The 13,378-nt window shown below is 41.5% G+C and overlaps 1 protein-coding gene across 1 annotated transcript in view; it reads right to left on the reverse strand.

The window, feature by feature from the left end:
* Positions 1-3,618: 3,618 nt before the first annotated feature.
* LOC124545406 (odorant receptor Or2-like) overlaps positions 3,619-13,378 on the reverse strand; it is a 46,857-nt gene continuing 37,097 nt past the window's right edge. The window contains exons 4-5 of the mRNA XM_047124321.1: positions 9,299-9,454; positions 3,619-4,747 (exon numbers count right to left, since the gene is read on the reverse strand). Coding sequence (XP_046980277.1) covers positions 4,691-4,747; positions 9,299-9,454 — 213 coding nt within the window. The 3' untranslated portion in view covers positions 3,619-4,690. The remainder of the gene's footprint in view (positions 4,748-9,298; positions 9,455-13,378) is intronic.

The following is a 13,378-nucleotide window of genomic DNA, read 5'->3' on the forward strand; positions in this document are numbered from 1 at the left end:
TCTCTAGATTCGGGCTGCTCAATGTTAACATGGCTACCTTTCTTTCAAGTTCTTTCTAGAAAAGTTTACTCTAATCGTGCCGTCATTCATGTTACACTACACACTACATCCTTCTTTTGTGTAGCCGATGAACCAGAGCTGGAAGATACCTTTGATCATTTATCATGCCCATAATCCACCACGATGTGATAGTTCAGTCGGTTGGTTGGCTATCTCATTTAACTCTATAGTGTAAGAAACACATCAGACCACTCTGGTTAAACTTATGTTAGGCTACACAACTATTGAAGGGGTTAAAATTTCGACATACTTTATCCATCACCATCTGTAAAGAATAACAGTCTCCACAGCTACAACACGAAAAGAAACTATCTCCAGTGGTATACACTCCTGGAAATGGAAAAAAGAACACATTGACACCGGTCTGTCAGACCCACCATACTTGCTCCGGACACTGCGAGAGGGCTGTACAAGCAATGATCACACGCACGGCACAGCGGCCACACCAGGAACCGTGGCGTTGGCCGTCGAATGGCGCTAGCTACGCAGCATTTGTTCACCGCCGCCGTCAGTGTCAGCCACTTTGCCGTGGCATACGGAGCTCCATCGCAGTCTTTAACACTGGTAGCATGCCGCGACAGCGTGGACGTGAACCGTATGTGCAGTTGACGGACTTTGAGTGAGGGCGTATAGTGGGCATGCGGGAGGCCGGGTGGACGTACCGCCGAATAGCTCAACACGTGGGGCGTGAGGTCTCCACAGTACATCGATGTTGTCGCCAGTGGTCGGCGGAAGGTGCACGTGCCCGTCGACCTGGGACCGGACCGCAGCGACGCACGGATGCACGCCAAGACCGTAGGATCCTACGCAGTGCCATAGGGGACCGCTCCGCCACTTCCCAGCAAATTAGGGACACTGTTGCTCCTGGGGTATCGGCGAGGACCATTCGCAACCGTCTCCATGAAGCTGGGCTACGGTCCCGCACACCGTTAGGCCGTCTTCCGCTCACGCCCCAACATCGTGCAGCCCGCTTCCAGTGGTGTCGCGACAGGCGTGAATGGAGGGACGAATGGAGACGTGTCGTCTTCAACGATGAGAGTCGCTTCTGCCTTGGTGCCAATGATGGTCGTATGCGTGTTTGGCGCCGTGCAAGTGAGCGCCACAAGCAGGACTGCATACGACCGAGGCACACAGGGCCAACACCAGGCATCATGGAGTGGGGAGCGATCTCCTACACTGGCCGTACACCACTGGTGATCGTCGAGGGGACACTGAATAGTGCACGGCACATCCAAACCGTCATCGAACCCATCGTTCTACCATTCCTAGATCGGCAAGGGAACTTGCTTTTCCAACAGGACAATGCACGTCCGCATGTATCCCGTGCCACCCAACGTGCTCTAGAAGGTGTAAGTCAACTACCCTGGCCAGCAAGATCTCCGGATCTGTCCCCCATTGAGCATGTTTGGGACTGGATGAAGCGTCGTCTCACGCGGTCTGCACGTCCAGCACGAACGCTGGTCCAACTGAGGCGCCAGGTGGAAATGGCATGGCAAGCCGTTCCACAGGACTACATCCAGCATCTCTACGATCGTCTCCATGGGAGAATAGCAGCCTGCATTGCTGCGAAAGGTGGATATACACTGTACTAGTGCCGACATTGTGCATGCTTTGTTGCCTGAGTCTATGTGCCTGTGGCTCTGTCAGTGTGATCATGTGATGTATCTGACCCCAGGAATGTGTCAATAAAGTTTCCCCTTCCTGGGACAATGAATTCACGGTGTTCTTATTTCAATTTCCAGGAGTATATATATATATATATATATATATATATATATATATATATATATATATATATATATATATAAGCTTAAAATGAGTAAATGACCGGTGCTGCTGCTCGCACTGTGACTGCAGTTGCCTGAGACTGCAGTCGTGTGTGTGAGTTGCGTTTGCTTGCGTGTGTGTGTGTGTAGTCTATTTTTGATAAAGAACTTACTAGCTGAAGGCTTTATTTGTGACACTCTTTTTCTTCTGCGACTCAGTATCTCCCCTATGTAGTGAGTAGGAAATTTCCTTTTCATTATATTGTTACTTTAAATGAATGAGATAGTTATTGAATGTATGACCACAAGCAGTATTCTCATCAGCCCAACAACCAAAAATATCTGACAGAAAGTAAGTAATTTTAAATCTAAGCTGTGTAGCGGGACTTTGAATTTCGCCGCGCCACACTCGTTCCCCCAGATATAAATTATACCGCCGCAGCTATATGAGCGCTCGACTGCAGAGAAAATATTTATAAGAAAATGAAGGTGCAAAACTTGTAACTCTTTTTGTTTTCTACCCACTATTGTCTCTTGTGAGCGAAAGCTTAATTTATCTTATTCGCTAGTGTTGGTGTGATTAAGAGGTAGAAACTTATTGATGTGCAGACATGTAGTATTGTGGATGCTTGTATGAAATTTGGAGGATGGAAGCAGCCGTAAAATACATTGCATTCAAGATCAAGATGGTTTCAATTTGTAGACATTAGTAATTCCTGGACGATGAAATTTACTGCAAGATTTTGGACCAGCTACGACTTTTTCATGCAGAAATGAAGCAGGAGATCGTTGGAGAACAAGACCTGAACGCCGCATGAGAGAAGACATACTAACTTGGTAATGGATGTACTCTTATCTACGCCATTTCCCCCTAAATAACATTTTGTTGTTCTCTGTTCTCTTTCAAATAATTTTTGTAGTGGAAATTGGTTTAACGTTTGCTCAGAAACGCCACATGGACCACCCCAACAATAGCTTTTCCGAATCACGAAGTCCGATAGCTTTTCTGTAATACGAATTCCGATTTGCATTTCATTCTTTCCCTTTTTCACGGTCATTAACGATTTTAAAAGCCCTTCTTATTCACCATTTCTTCCCACATTTTCAACCTTTTCTTTTCTTCTCTTTTTCTTTTTTATTAACCTCTACAACTGACACGTCTCTTGTTCTCATGTCTTGTTAACTAATTTTTAATTGGAAACTAGTAGCACACAAACTGAAAAACTAATTTTATGCATTCTTTTGTTAAACTTACATGTGTTAATTAATTCGGCGAGTGATGCAAAAAACTGTTTCTATCATTAAGTTTGAATCAATATGTTCCATAGGAATTTGTAAATGTTCAGCAAACGGATTTGTCCATGGCAGCATACCATTCATCTAAGAAACAGGGCACTCTTGAAACAATTAACTGCCAACAGTAAATATGAACGTAGAGCACAACTAAAAGATTATAAGTCATTTAGTGCACTATACGAAACGGTGCGATTAGATGTTGTGGGGTTAGTAAATATTTACGAAAAACGTACAACACAAATTATTATGCTGATAGTAAAAATAAAAATCGTGTGTTCCACTCAACAGGATCACTTCACGAGAATAATCATACTATTTTGTTCTTAAGATAAATGGAAATAAGTTAGTTTTAATACACCGACCAAAAATTCAAAGATTTTTTTATTTGCACAGCCCAGCTCATTTCATTTACAAGATTACAAAAGCGAGTGCAGACTAACACTTTCATTGCCAATAAGTGCATGGAACTGACTCCCCTGTTTTAACAGTTGATGAATATTACATGAATATATGTCAATCTAAGTATGATAATCTAATTTCGTTTCATATTGCAATTACAGTGGGCAAATAAAATCACTTGTGCATGCGCTGGAGCCCTATGTTTTGCTGTAAAAGATTTGCAGGCGATCAATCAAGTGTACAAAATAGTTGCAAATGTAAATCACTTGTATCCAGAATTATATTTATATTTGCGTTAAATTATGGTAGTAAAGGAGGTTAGTAATTCATAGTACTACAGAATAATAAAAATTATCACTTTACAGACGTGACAAAATATTTCTCAACGACTGATAATAAATTTACAGTTCTTTTTCAGTAACAACAATTGATCTATTAACACAAATAATATTCTCAAAAAGTGGAATTCTGATTATTACATACCGTGGTGGACAGAACATTTCAGTATTAGAGAGCTCTGCACCTTAATGTGACAGCATTTGGAGTACAGATTTCATTTCTATAAAACTAATAAACATTTACTATCAGATACAAGTAAAATGATTAAATCTCTGGTAATAGATCTTATCAGGGTACATAATTTTACAGCTTCATCTCTCTGGTGCAAAGGTTTTCTTTTTCTTGTTTCAACAGAATCTTCGATAGGATTGTCTTTGTGTGTGATCACCATGAATTATTTTAGTTCATAGAAACAGGAACTTCTTTTTCAAGATAAAAATTTAACACTTGCATTGCAAAAATTGTGTCTAGAAAAAATAAGTTATCAATCCAGCAATTCTATAAATTTCTTTTCTATGTGAATAATTCTCTGTAGATTTCTATTAAAAATAGAAAAAATAGTGTGACGTTAGCAACTTTTTTACAAAACGCTCTATTACACTCTGCAATTTACATAGTTCACCTAAGAACATAAGTGGCTTTCCTTTCAATTCATTAATGGCGTTTTAATTAATGTTGCATTAACGGTTAATTTTTTTAGCTGTTCATAACACCAGAAAATTTAATCTAAGCCCGACATTTGTGTACGAAATTTTGGAAATACGGTGCGATTTTATTGAAAGCTGTAGAAATCAGAATTCATCAACGATTCAGCTGCAAAGAGTTTGTGTCTAGCGTTTACTCATTTGACCCAACAATGCGTAGTACGAATAGGATGCATTCACCAGCTGTAAGATAAATATGTATTATGAGACGACAAGAAGTAATCTGCTGTTAGTATAAATCTATGAGCACACAATCCGTGACCATCTGGATTACAGCACTACTGGACACAGACTGTGTAGCAAAGTATATTCTATACAAAACCAATAACAATTTAGAACAAACATACACACAGAGATAATCGAAAATAGTAAGAAAAGCACGTACACCTGTATCTATACACATTGGACGACTTTTCAGTAGTAAATATGGACTATTCTGTTGAGTGCACAATATTCATTTCGAGTGCTTACATTATTTCATTAAATACGTCAGCAGAAAAGTCAATCATTTATTGTGTTGTAAGGCACTGATTCTCTTTGTCTAACTACGTCTTCCTCTATCCTCGAGCATATTGAGCTTCATCTGGTCATTTCCGATATCTGATTTTCCTGACAAATTACTTTTAATTGTGCAGCAGCTGTGTCGTCCACAAATTCAGAACTGAGGCTCCTTCCTTTAAGCGGCCTTGTTCGTATTCATATGGATGTTGTGATTCTGAAACTTCTTTAGCTTGAAGCTTTGAATAATGGGTAAAACTTCAACTACAGTGGTCAAAAGGGATACGGACGTTTCTAAGCAATTCGACAAAGTACTGTACACGATATCCACTTACATAGTAATTTCGAGCAAACGAGAAACTCAGTGCCAGAGAAGGTCTCAAGTTTAAGTACTGGCATTTCGCATCAGTCACCTACGGAATATTTTCTCACTGAATCATGCAGTAGAGCTGTATGTCCTCGGGAAATATTACAGCTGTAACTTCCCTTTGCTTTCATCTGTTCCCAGTACCAACATAGCAAGGCCATGTTGGCTAATGTTATAAGGCCATGTCAACAAATCATCCGCACTGTTGCCCATGCAACAAGCGAATAGAGTGCTGCCTTTCTTAATTAAACATGTATCAGTTCACATCTCCACAGTTAAACTCCCAATGCCGTTGCGGTTACGGTACAGATGTCTGTATTCTTTTTCCTCACTCCAAGATTCGTAGACAAGGTTTCATTTTCATGTATTTTACATGAACCTTCCAATGAAGCCATATCCCCTAACATACAAATCCTGACAATCAGTAAGTAAAGGTAATTTTCCTTTAGTATTAATTTAATTATCAAAGTAAATTTATAGTGAAATTGATTGCTTTACTTAAGTTCGAAAGTTAATACTTTCTAGCCGATATTTAATTTCAATTTAAAACAGAATCACAAGGTTTAACAAATTTTATCAGACATTCGAAATAGGTTCTCATAATTGCACTGATGTTTTATACGTACTTTTGTTCGGTGAGAACGCTTGGTCTTATGTTCCATTGTCGTACCAGCGTTTGGAATATTATGTGTTACTTACAAACTCAGAGTAATATTAGTGAGTACAGTGTTAAGGAATCATGTACACGCTACCATGAGGATGTAGTAGACGTTGTTTTCCAGAGGAAGTTCAGATCAGACAGTTAGAAACATTTAATCGATTTATAGAACTTTTCGTTTGACTAGCTGTGGCGTTTGTGCTTAACAGAAAATAAAAATTAAATACTAGCGAAAAATTTCTGCCATTTAAGTAACTTTGTTGCTGTTTTGGTCATCAGCCCAGAGACTGGTTTGATGCTGCTCTCCATGCTACTCTATCCTGTGCTACGTTCTTCATCTCCCACTACCTACTGCACCTACATCCTTCTGAATCTGCTTTGTGTATTCATGTCTTGGACCCCCTCTACGATTTATACCTTACACTCTGCCCTCCAGTACTAAATTGGTGCTCTCTTGATGCCTTAGAACGTGTCCTACCAACCGATCCCTTCTCCTTGTCAAGGTGTACCAAAAATTTCTTTTCTCCCTCAATTCCATTCAATACCTCCTCATTAGTTATGTGATCTACCCATCTAATCTTCAGCATTCTTCTGTAGCACCACATTTCGAAAGCATGTATTCTCTTTTTGTCCAAACTATTTATCGTCTATGTTTCACTTCCATACATGGCTACACTCCATACAAATACTTTCGGAAACGCCTTCCTGACACTTAAATCTATACTCGATGTTAACAAATTTCTCTTCTTCAGAAACGCTTTCCTTGCCATTGCCAGTCTACATTTTATGTCATCTCTACTTCGACCATCATCAGTTGTTTTGCTCTCCAAATACCAAAACACATCCACTACTTTAAGTGTCTCATTTCCTAATCTTATTCCCTCAGCGTCACCCGACTTAATTTGACTACATTCCATTATTCTCGTTTTGCTTCCATTGATGTTCATATTATATCCTCCTTTCAAGACACTGTCCATTCCGTTCAACTGCTCTTCCAAGTCCTATGCTGTCTCTGACAGACTTACAATGTCATCGGCGAACCTCAAAGTTTTTATTTCTTCTCCATGGATTTTAATTTCTACTCCAAATTTTTCTTTTGTTTCCTTTACTGCTTGCTCAATATACAGATTGGATAACATCGGGAGAGGCTACAAATCTGTCTCACTCCCTTCCTAACCACTGCTTCCCTTTCATGCCTCTCGACTCTTATAACTGCCATCTGGTTCCTGTACAAATTGTAAATAGTCTTTCGCTCCCTGTATTTTTCCCCTGCCACCTTTAGAATTTGAAAGAGAGTATTCCAGTCAACATTGTCAAACTTTTTCTAAGTCTACAAATGATAGAAAAGTAGGTTTGCCTTTCCCTAATCTTTCTTCTAAGATAACGCGTAAGGTCAGTATTGCCTCACGTGTTCCAACATTTCTACAGAATCCAAACTGATCTTCCCCGAGTTCGGCTTCTACCACTTTTTCCATTCATCTGTAAAGTATTCTCCTTAGTATTTTGCAGCTGTGACTTATCAAACAGATAGTTCGGTAATTTTCACGTCTGTCAACACCTGCTTTCTGTGGGATTGGAATTATTATATTCTTCTTGAAGTCTGAGAGTATTTCGCCTGTCTCATACATCTTGCTCACTAGATGGTAGAGTTTTGTCAGGGCTGTCTCTCCCAAGGCTGTCAGTAGTTCTAATTGAATGCTGTCTACTCCCGGGGTCTTGTTTCGTCTTAGGCCTTTCAGTGCTCTGTCAAACTCTCCACGCAGTATCATGTCTCCCATTTCATCTTCATCTACATCCTCTTCCATTTCCATAATACTGTCCTCAATTTCATCCCCCTTGTATAATCCCTCTATATAGTCCGTCCACCTTTCTGCTTTCCCTTCTTTGCTTGGAACTGGTTTTCCATCTGAGCTCTTGATATTCATGCAAGTGGTTCTCTCTTCTCCAAAGGTCTCTCTAATTTTCCTGTAGGCTGTATCTATCTTACCCCTCGTGAGATAAGCCTCTACATCTTTACACTTGTCCTCTAGCCATCCCTGCTTAGCCATTTTGCACTTCCTGTCGATCTCATTTTTGAGACGTTTGTATTCCTTTTTGCTTGCTTCATTTACTGCACTTTTATATGTTTCATCAGTTAAATTCAATATTCCTTCTGTTACCCAAGGATTTCTACTAGCCTTCGTCTTTTTATCTACTTGATCTTCTGGTGCGTTCACTATTTCATCTCTCAGAGCTACACATTCTTCTCCTACTGCATTTCTTTCCTGCGATCTTATCAATCGTTTCCTAAGGATCTCTCTGAAATTCTCTACAACTTCTGGTTCTTTCAGTTTGTCCAGGTCCCATCTCCTTAAAATGCCACCTCTTCGCAGTTTCTTCAGGTGTCGAAATGGCTCTGAGCACTATGGGACTTAGCATCTGAGGTCATCATTCCCCTAGAACCTAGAAGTACTTAAACTTAACTAACGTAAGGATATCATACACATCCATGCCCGAGGCGGGATTCAAACCTGCGACCATAGCGGTCGCGCAGTTCCAGACTGAAGCGCCTAGAACAGCTCGGCGACAGTGGCCGTCCCCTTGCTTTCAGCCGTTCGCAGTACCAGCACAGCAAGGCCGTTTTGGTTAGTGTTACAAGGACAGATCAGTCAATCATACAGACTGTAGCCCCTGCAACTATTGAAAAGGTTGCTGCCCCGTTTTGGAACTGCTCGTTTGTATGGCCTCTCAACAGATACCCCTCCGTTGTGGTTGTGCGTACTGTATGGTTATCTGCATCGCTGAGTCACGCAAGCCTCCCCACCAACGGCAAGTTCCATGGTTCGTGAGGGGTTAAGTAACTTAAGTCACGAAATAACGAATATTAGCATGTGTCTAATTTGAATTGACGACTGTTATTATTTACATAAAAAAAAGATGGTTAACCAGGACTGAATCACACCTCTCACTTGCTTAAGTTTGTACATAACTGTATTACACCTTAGAACTCATACCTTGTGCAATGTGTTATCGTAATACATGGGTAACAGTATCACAGTCAAATTGACGAAGATGTACTGAGATCGGGAAAGCAATGAGTCAGTATGTTTTAGTTAGACCTTAACCTCATGTCAAGTTAAATTCAGAAAAATACAGTAGCAATATCTCCAGTTTTTTATGTTGCATCAAGTACTGATGTTTAAGCTACCATGATAAGTGTCTCTGCACTGACCGAGACGAAGGCTTCCCTGTCAATGGGGTAGATGTGCCCAGCTGTGAGGACCAGTGGCTTCTGGGCGCGGCTGATGATGATCCTGAGTGACTGCTTGATGCGTCTGGCCGTCCCCACCCAAGAGCAGCTGTATGCTGCCAGCGACACCGCCTCCGCCTACAAACAGAAACACACCTTAAGGTAGTTTCTCCGTACTGACATGTTGAGGAATCATCACTTGTGCTGAATTAAAACTATAATATTTGTTTCCTCGAATGTGACAACAAAAAAATGGTTCAAATGGCTCTGAGCACTATGGGACTTAACTTCTAAGGTCACCAGTCCCCTAGAACTTACAACTACTTAAACCTAACCAACCTAAGGACACCACACACATCCATGCCCGAGGCAGATTTCGAACCTGCGAGCGTAGCGGTCGCGCGGTTCCAGACTGTAGCGCCTAGAACCGCTCGGCCACAATGGGCCGGCATACGACAACAGGTTTTCTGCTAACATCAATCGTTTATTTATTTTCTCCACTGGTTACTTAGGTCTATTCTTCCGTCTCCATCAACGGTGACCTAATCGATATAATAGGAAATGTCTGGACTGTTTGACTCATCATCACCCGTCATCAACAGAAAACTATAGAAACTAGAATTTGGCAGAGGTTGTTGATCTCATAGTGTACGCAATATGCAGGAAGGTAGTTCGCGAAATTTCACCTCTAACAGAGGCTGAAATAGATGATGAAACGTTTTTTGAAAAGATGTCTCTATTAAGGCCGTTATGACACGAGAATTACGAATATTGGTATTTGGCCTGTCGTTCGGAAACAAAAAAATTATGTGTTGAAGTATTTTGTGAGATTTAACTCATGAAGGAGCTAAACAGTAGATGTAAACTTTTATTTCAATAAATCATTCTTAAACAACTACTAAACAATTTTTAAATTAACATCTATCAAAATTAATATTTCGCCTCTCGGTTAGAGATTTAAAAAAGAGAATGGGTTTCTGTGTTTTCGGGAATATAACCCCTAAGGGGATGAAACAAGGGAAGAAAAGTTTAACGAATTACCTAATTATGAAAGCAATTTTGAAGCTAAATCTATAAAAACTTCTAATTGACTTTTCCGTTGGAATAAAACATACGAGTTTTAGTATTTTTGGAAACTCAACCCCTAAGTGAGTGAAATCGAGTATGAAAATTGTTACGAAAATATTCCCTCACCTTAAAACATTTTAAGAGTAAATTTGGAAAGGGATTTTTTTTTAAAATATATGGCCATTAGAGCAATTTTAGTGCTAAAACTACGAAAATTGGTATTTGGTTTCTCAATTAGAAATAAAACCATACGTGTTTCAGCATTTTTAGAAATTCAGCCCCTAAGAGAGTGAAATATTGGTTAGAATTTTTAAAATAAATTGTTATTAAAGATCTAGTAAACCTTTTTTAAAGCTATATCTATCAAATATGATATTCCACTTCTCGGTTAGAAATAAAAAATATGTGTTCCAGTGTTTTTTTTCCAAATTCAGCCCTAAAGGACTGAAATAGGGGATGAGGGTTTTTATGGAAGTATTTCAATATGAAAATAGTTTCGGAGCTAGATGTGTGAAAATTTGTATTTAGCTTTTCGCTTACAAATACACCGTATATAACGAAAATAATTAAACTCTCAATAACACCGGACAAAGTAGACAAAGACAGCCAGTGCGTGACTTAACATTCATAAGTATTCTAAAAATGTAGGTCATTACCCAGTCTATTGACGTTGTCTAAGTGCGTAAGACATTCTGTGTGCACGTTAATCATTATCAGCACAGAATCCGGCACTAAAGACGACGACACAACTTGAGGTAAAGCATCCACAGTTATCTTGAATAGCTTAACACGTCCTGCACATATAATCCAAGTTCTCGTCAGCATCTGAACCTCAACGTTGACAGTTGAGGTCATTTCCATAACTTGGTATGGTCCCTGCAACCGAGTTAGCAGTTTCTTCGTTACCTCCATACGTGTGTATGGCTTTGTTACCAAACCAAATGGCTAACCCTATAATGTGGCAAACTTCCCACACGTTGCTCCGTCCTTTCTTCACTTTCAGACCTTTATATTTTCTCGTCTCACTTTCTGAAAAACGTCTCGCGACCATTTGCAGTTTCTTTTTCCGGATTCGCCGTCGGTTCCAAGGTTTCGTTTTATCAACTTGGAAGTCAAAGGCTTTTCCTGCCGTATACCACCTAATGCAGTTGAAGACCAGTGGCTGTATGCGCTTTAGAATTGTACGCCGCGCTCATATATGAATTGTATCGGCACCACAGTTTCAGACAGGGGAGTTAGATTTGGTGCAATATTTCGGAGTGCACAAGTTACAGCCAGGTGCGGGGCAGATTGCAGTAAGTTACGCTGATCAGCGGTTGCGAAGTGGAATGGAGGCCACAGGGGCCATCGAACCGCTGAAAATCATAAACGCAGTGGTTTGCATGTCGCATGTTACAGGGGGAAGGGGCCCACTGGCGCAACCAGGGTGTGGGGCGTACGTGACTCAAGAGCGATGCGTTAGCGAAACAGAGGCGCGCAGCCAAGTATACATAGGTGCCATTTTCTAACGAGATTCATTGAAGTGTGGCAGCTCTCCTGGACGGCGGCAAGTGTCACACCGCCGGGCTACACGCGGCAACACATGGAGCGACAGCGTCCCAGTCCATGGCGGGTCGCTGGTTCGACCCTCTGAGGCCGGCGCGGGGTCCGCAACCAGCCAGAGGCGTGCCAGTCTTTGGCTCGCTACCACGGGCAGTCGTCTCGGCTCCCGACACAGGCCGGAGACTTCCCGAGGCGCGGGCCGCAAATTCAGACGCCGGATAGCGGGGGCTGTCGTTGCCGCCACGTTCCCCGCTACACCAGCCGGGGAAGAAGCAGCAGCGGGGCCGGCCTACGGCTCCCCCGGCGGAGCAGCGCGGAGTCAACGGGGACAGTGGCCGCTGAGTCGGCTGCTGGCGCAGCCATCCTGACGTAACCGGAACTCTACACCTGGCGAACAAGGCCGGCACGACACAGCATTGTGTTGCACAGGTCGCTGGGGCAGTGGCCTCAGCATTACGGGGCCTGTGACACGGACCGAGGTCAACGAAGCACTCTAGTGGGAACGGATAAATCATTTGAAAAGCTCGTCCGAGTTTTATTTAATACGGCACCTCCTGGCACCCAACCACAACAGAATGCACACATTCCACTTGTCATGATTACCGTTCATATAACAGCTTAACATCTTAGAATTCGAACGATGAACACTCTCCGTCCTCCCGTTTGCTGAAGGGTGCGTAGGACTTGTTCGGGGTTTGTGAATGTGAAGCAGTTGGCACAGATGTTTCATCATATCAGACATAAGTCAGTGCCCCGATTAAATTAGAGTATGGGGGATGTGTGCAACCAATTATTCACCATTTTTGTGCTACCGTGTTGGCATGCTTCATAGGAACTGCAGTCATCGCTATGAACCTTGTATATTAGCAGTTCATTATGGAAAAGGAAGGAAACACAGTCTTTACAAATTTTAGACACCCTTGCTCCCATAGTTCCTTTCTCGTTTACAAAATATCGCAATCTTTCTCGAAAGATCTTTTGTGTACCACCAGTGGAATACAGCTTCACGTAGGCGTAGAGTGAAAGTAATAATTTAAGAAAAGCTATATTAGGCAGTCAGTCACATCGATTATATTTTTCTAGTGTAGATCATGATGTGTTACCTTCTTCACCTTCGATAGTGCTTGGTGAGGGGAAGCCTTACTGAAAAGCTTCTACACACATCAAAAAACGTTTTGCATCACCTCGGTTCCGAGAGTTCCAGAACCTGTACCGAAAACTGGAATAGAGATCAACATAAACATTATTTTCGCACTTTGTATTGCTCATGTTCTACCAACATTCAGCGACACCTTCGGAGGTGGTGGTCCAGATTGCTGTACACCGGTACCGCTAATACCCAGTAGCACGTCATCTTGCATTGATGCATGTCTGTATTCGTCGTGTCATACTATTCACAAGTTCATCAAGGCACTGTTGGTCCAGTATGTCCCACTTCTCAACGACGATTCG

This window comes from Schistocerca americana, chromosome 8 (genome assembly GCF_021461395.2).
Source record: "Schistocerca americana isolate TAMUIC-IGC-003095 chromosome 8, iqSchAmer2.1, whole genome shotgun sequence".
In the NCBI taxonomy this organism is placed as follows: Eukaryota; Metazoa; Arthropoda; class Insecta; order Orthoptera; family Acrididae; genus Schistocerca; species Schistocerca americana.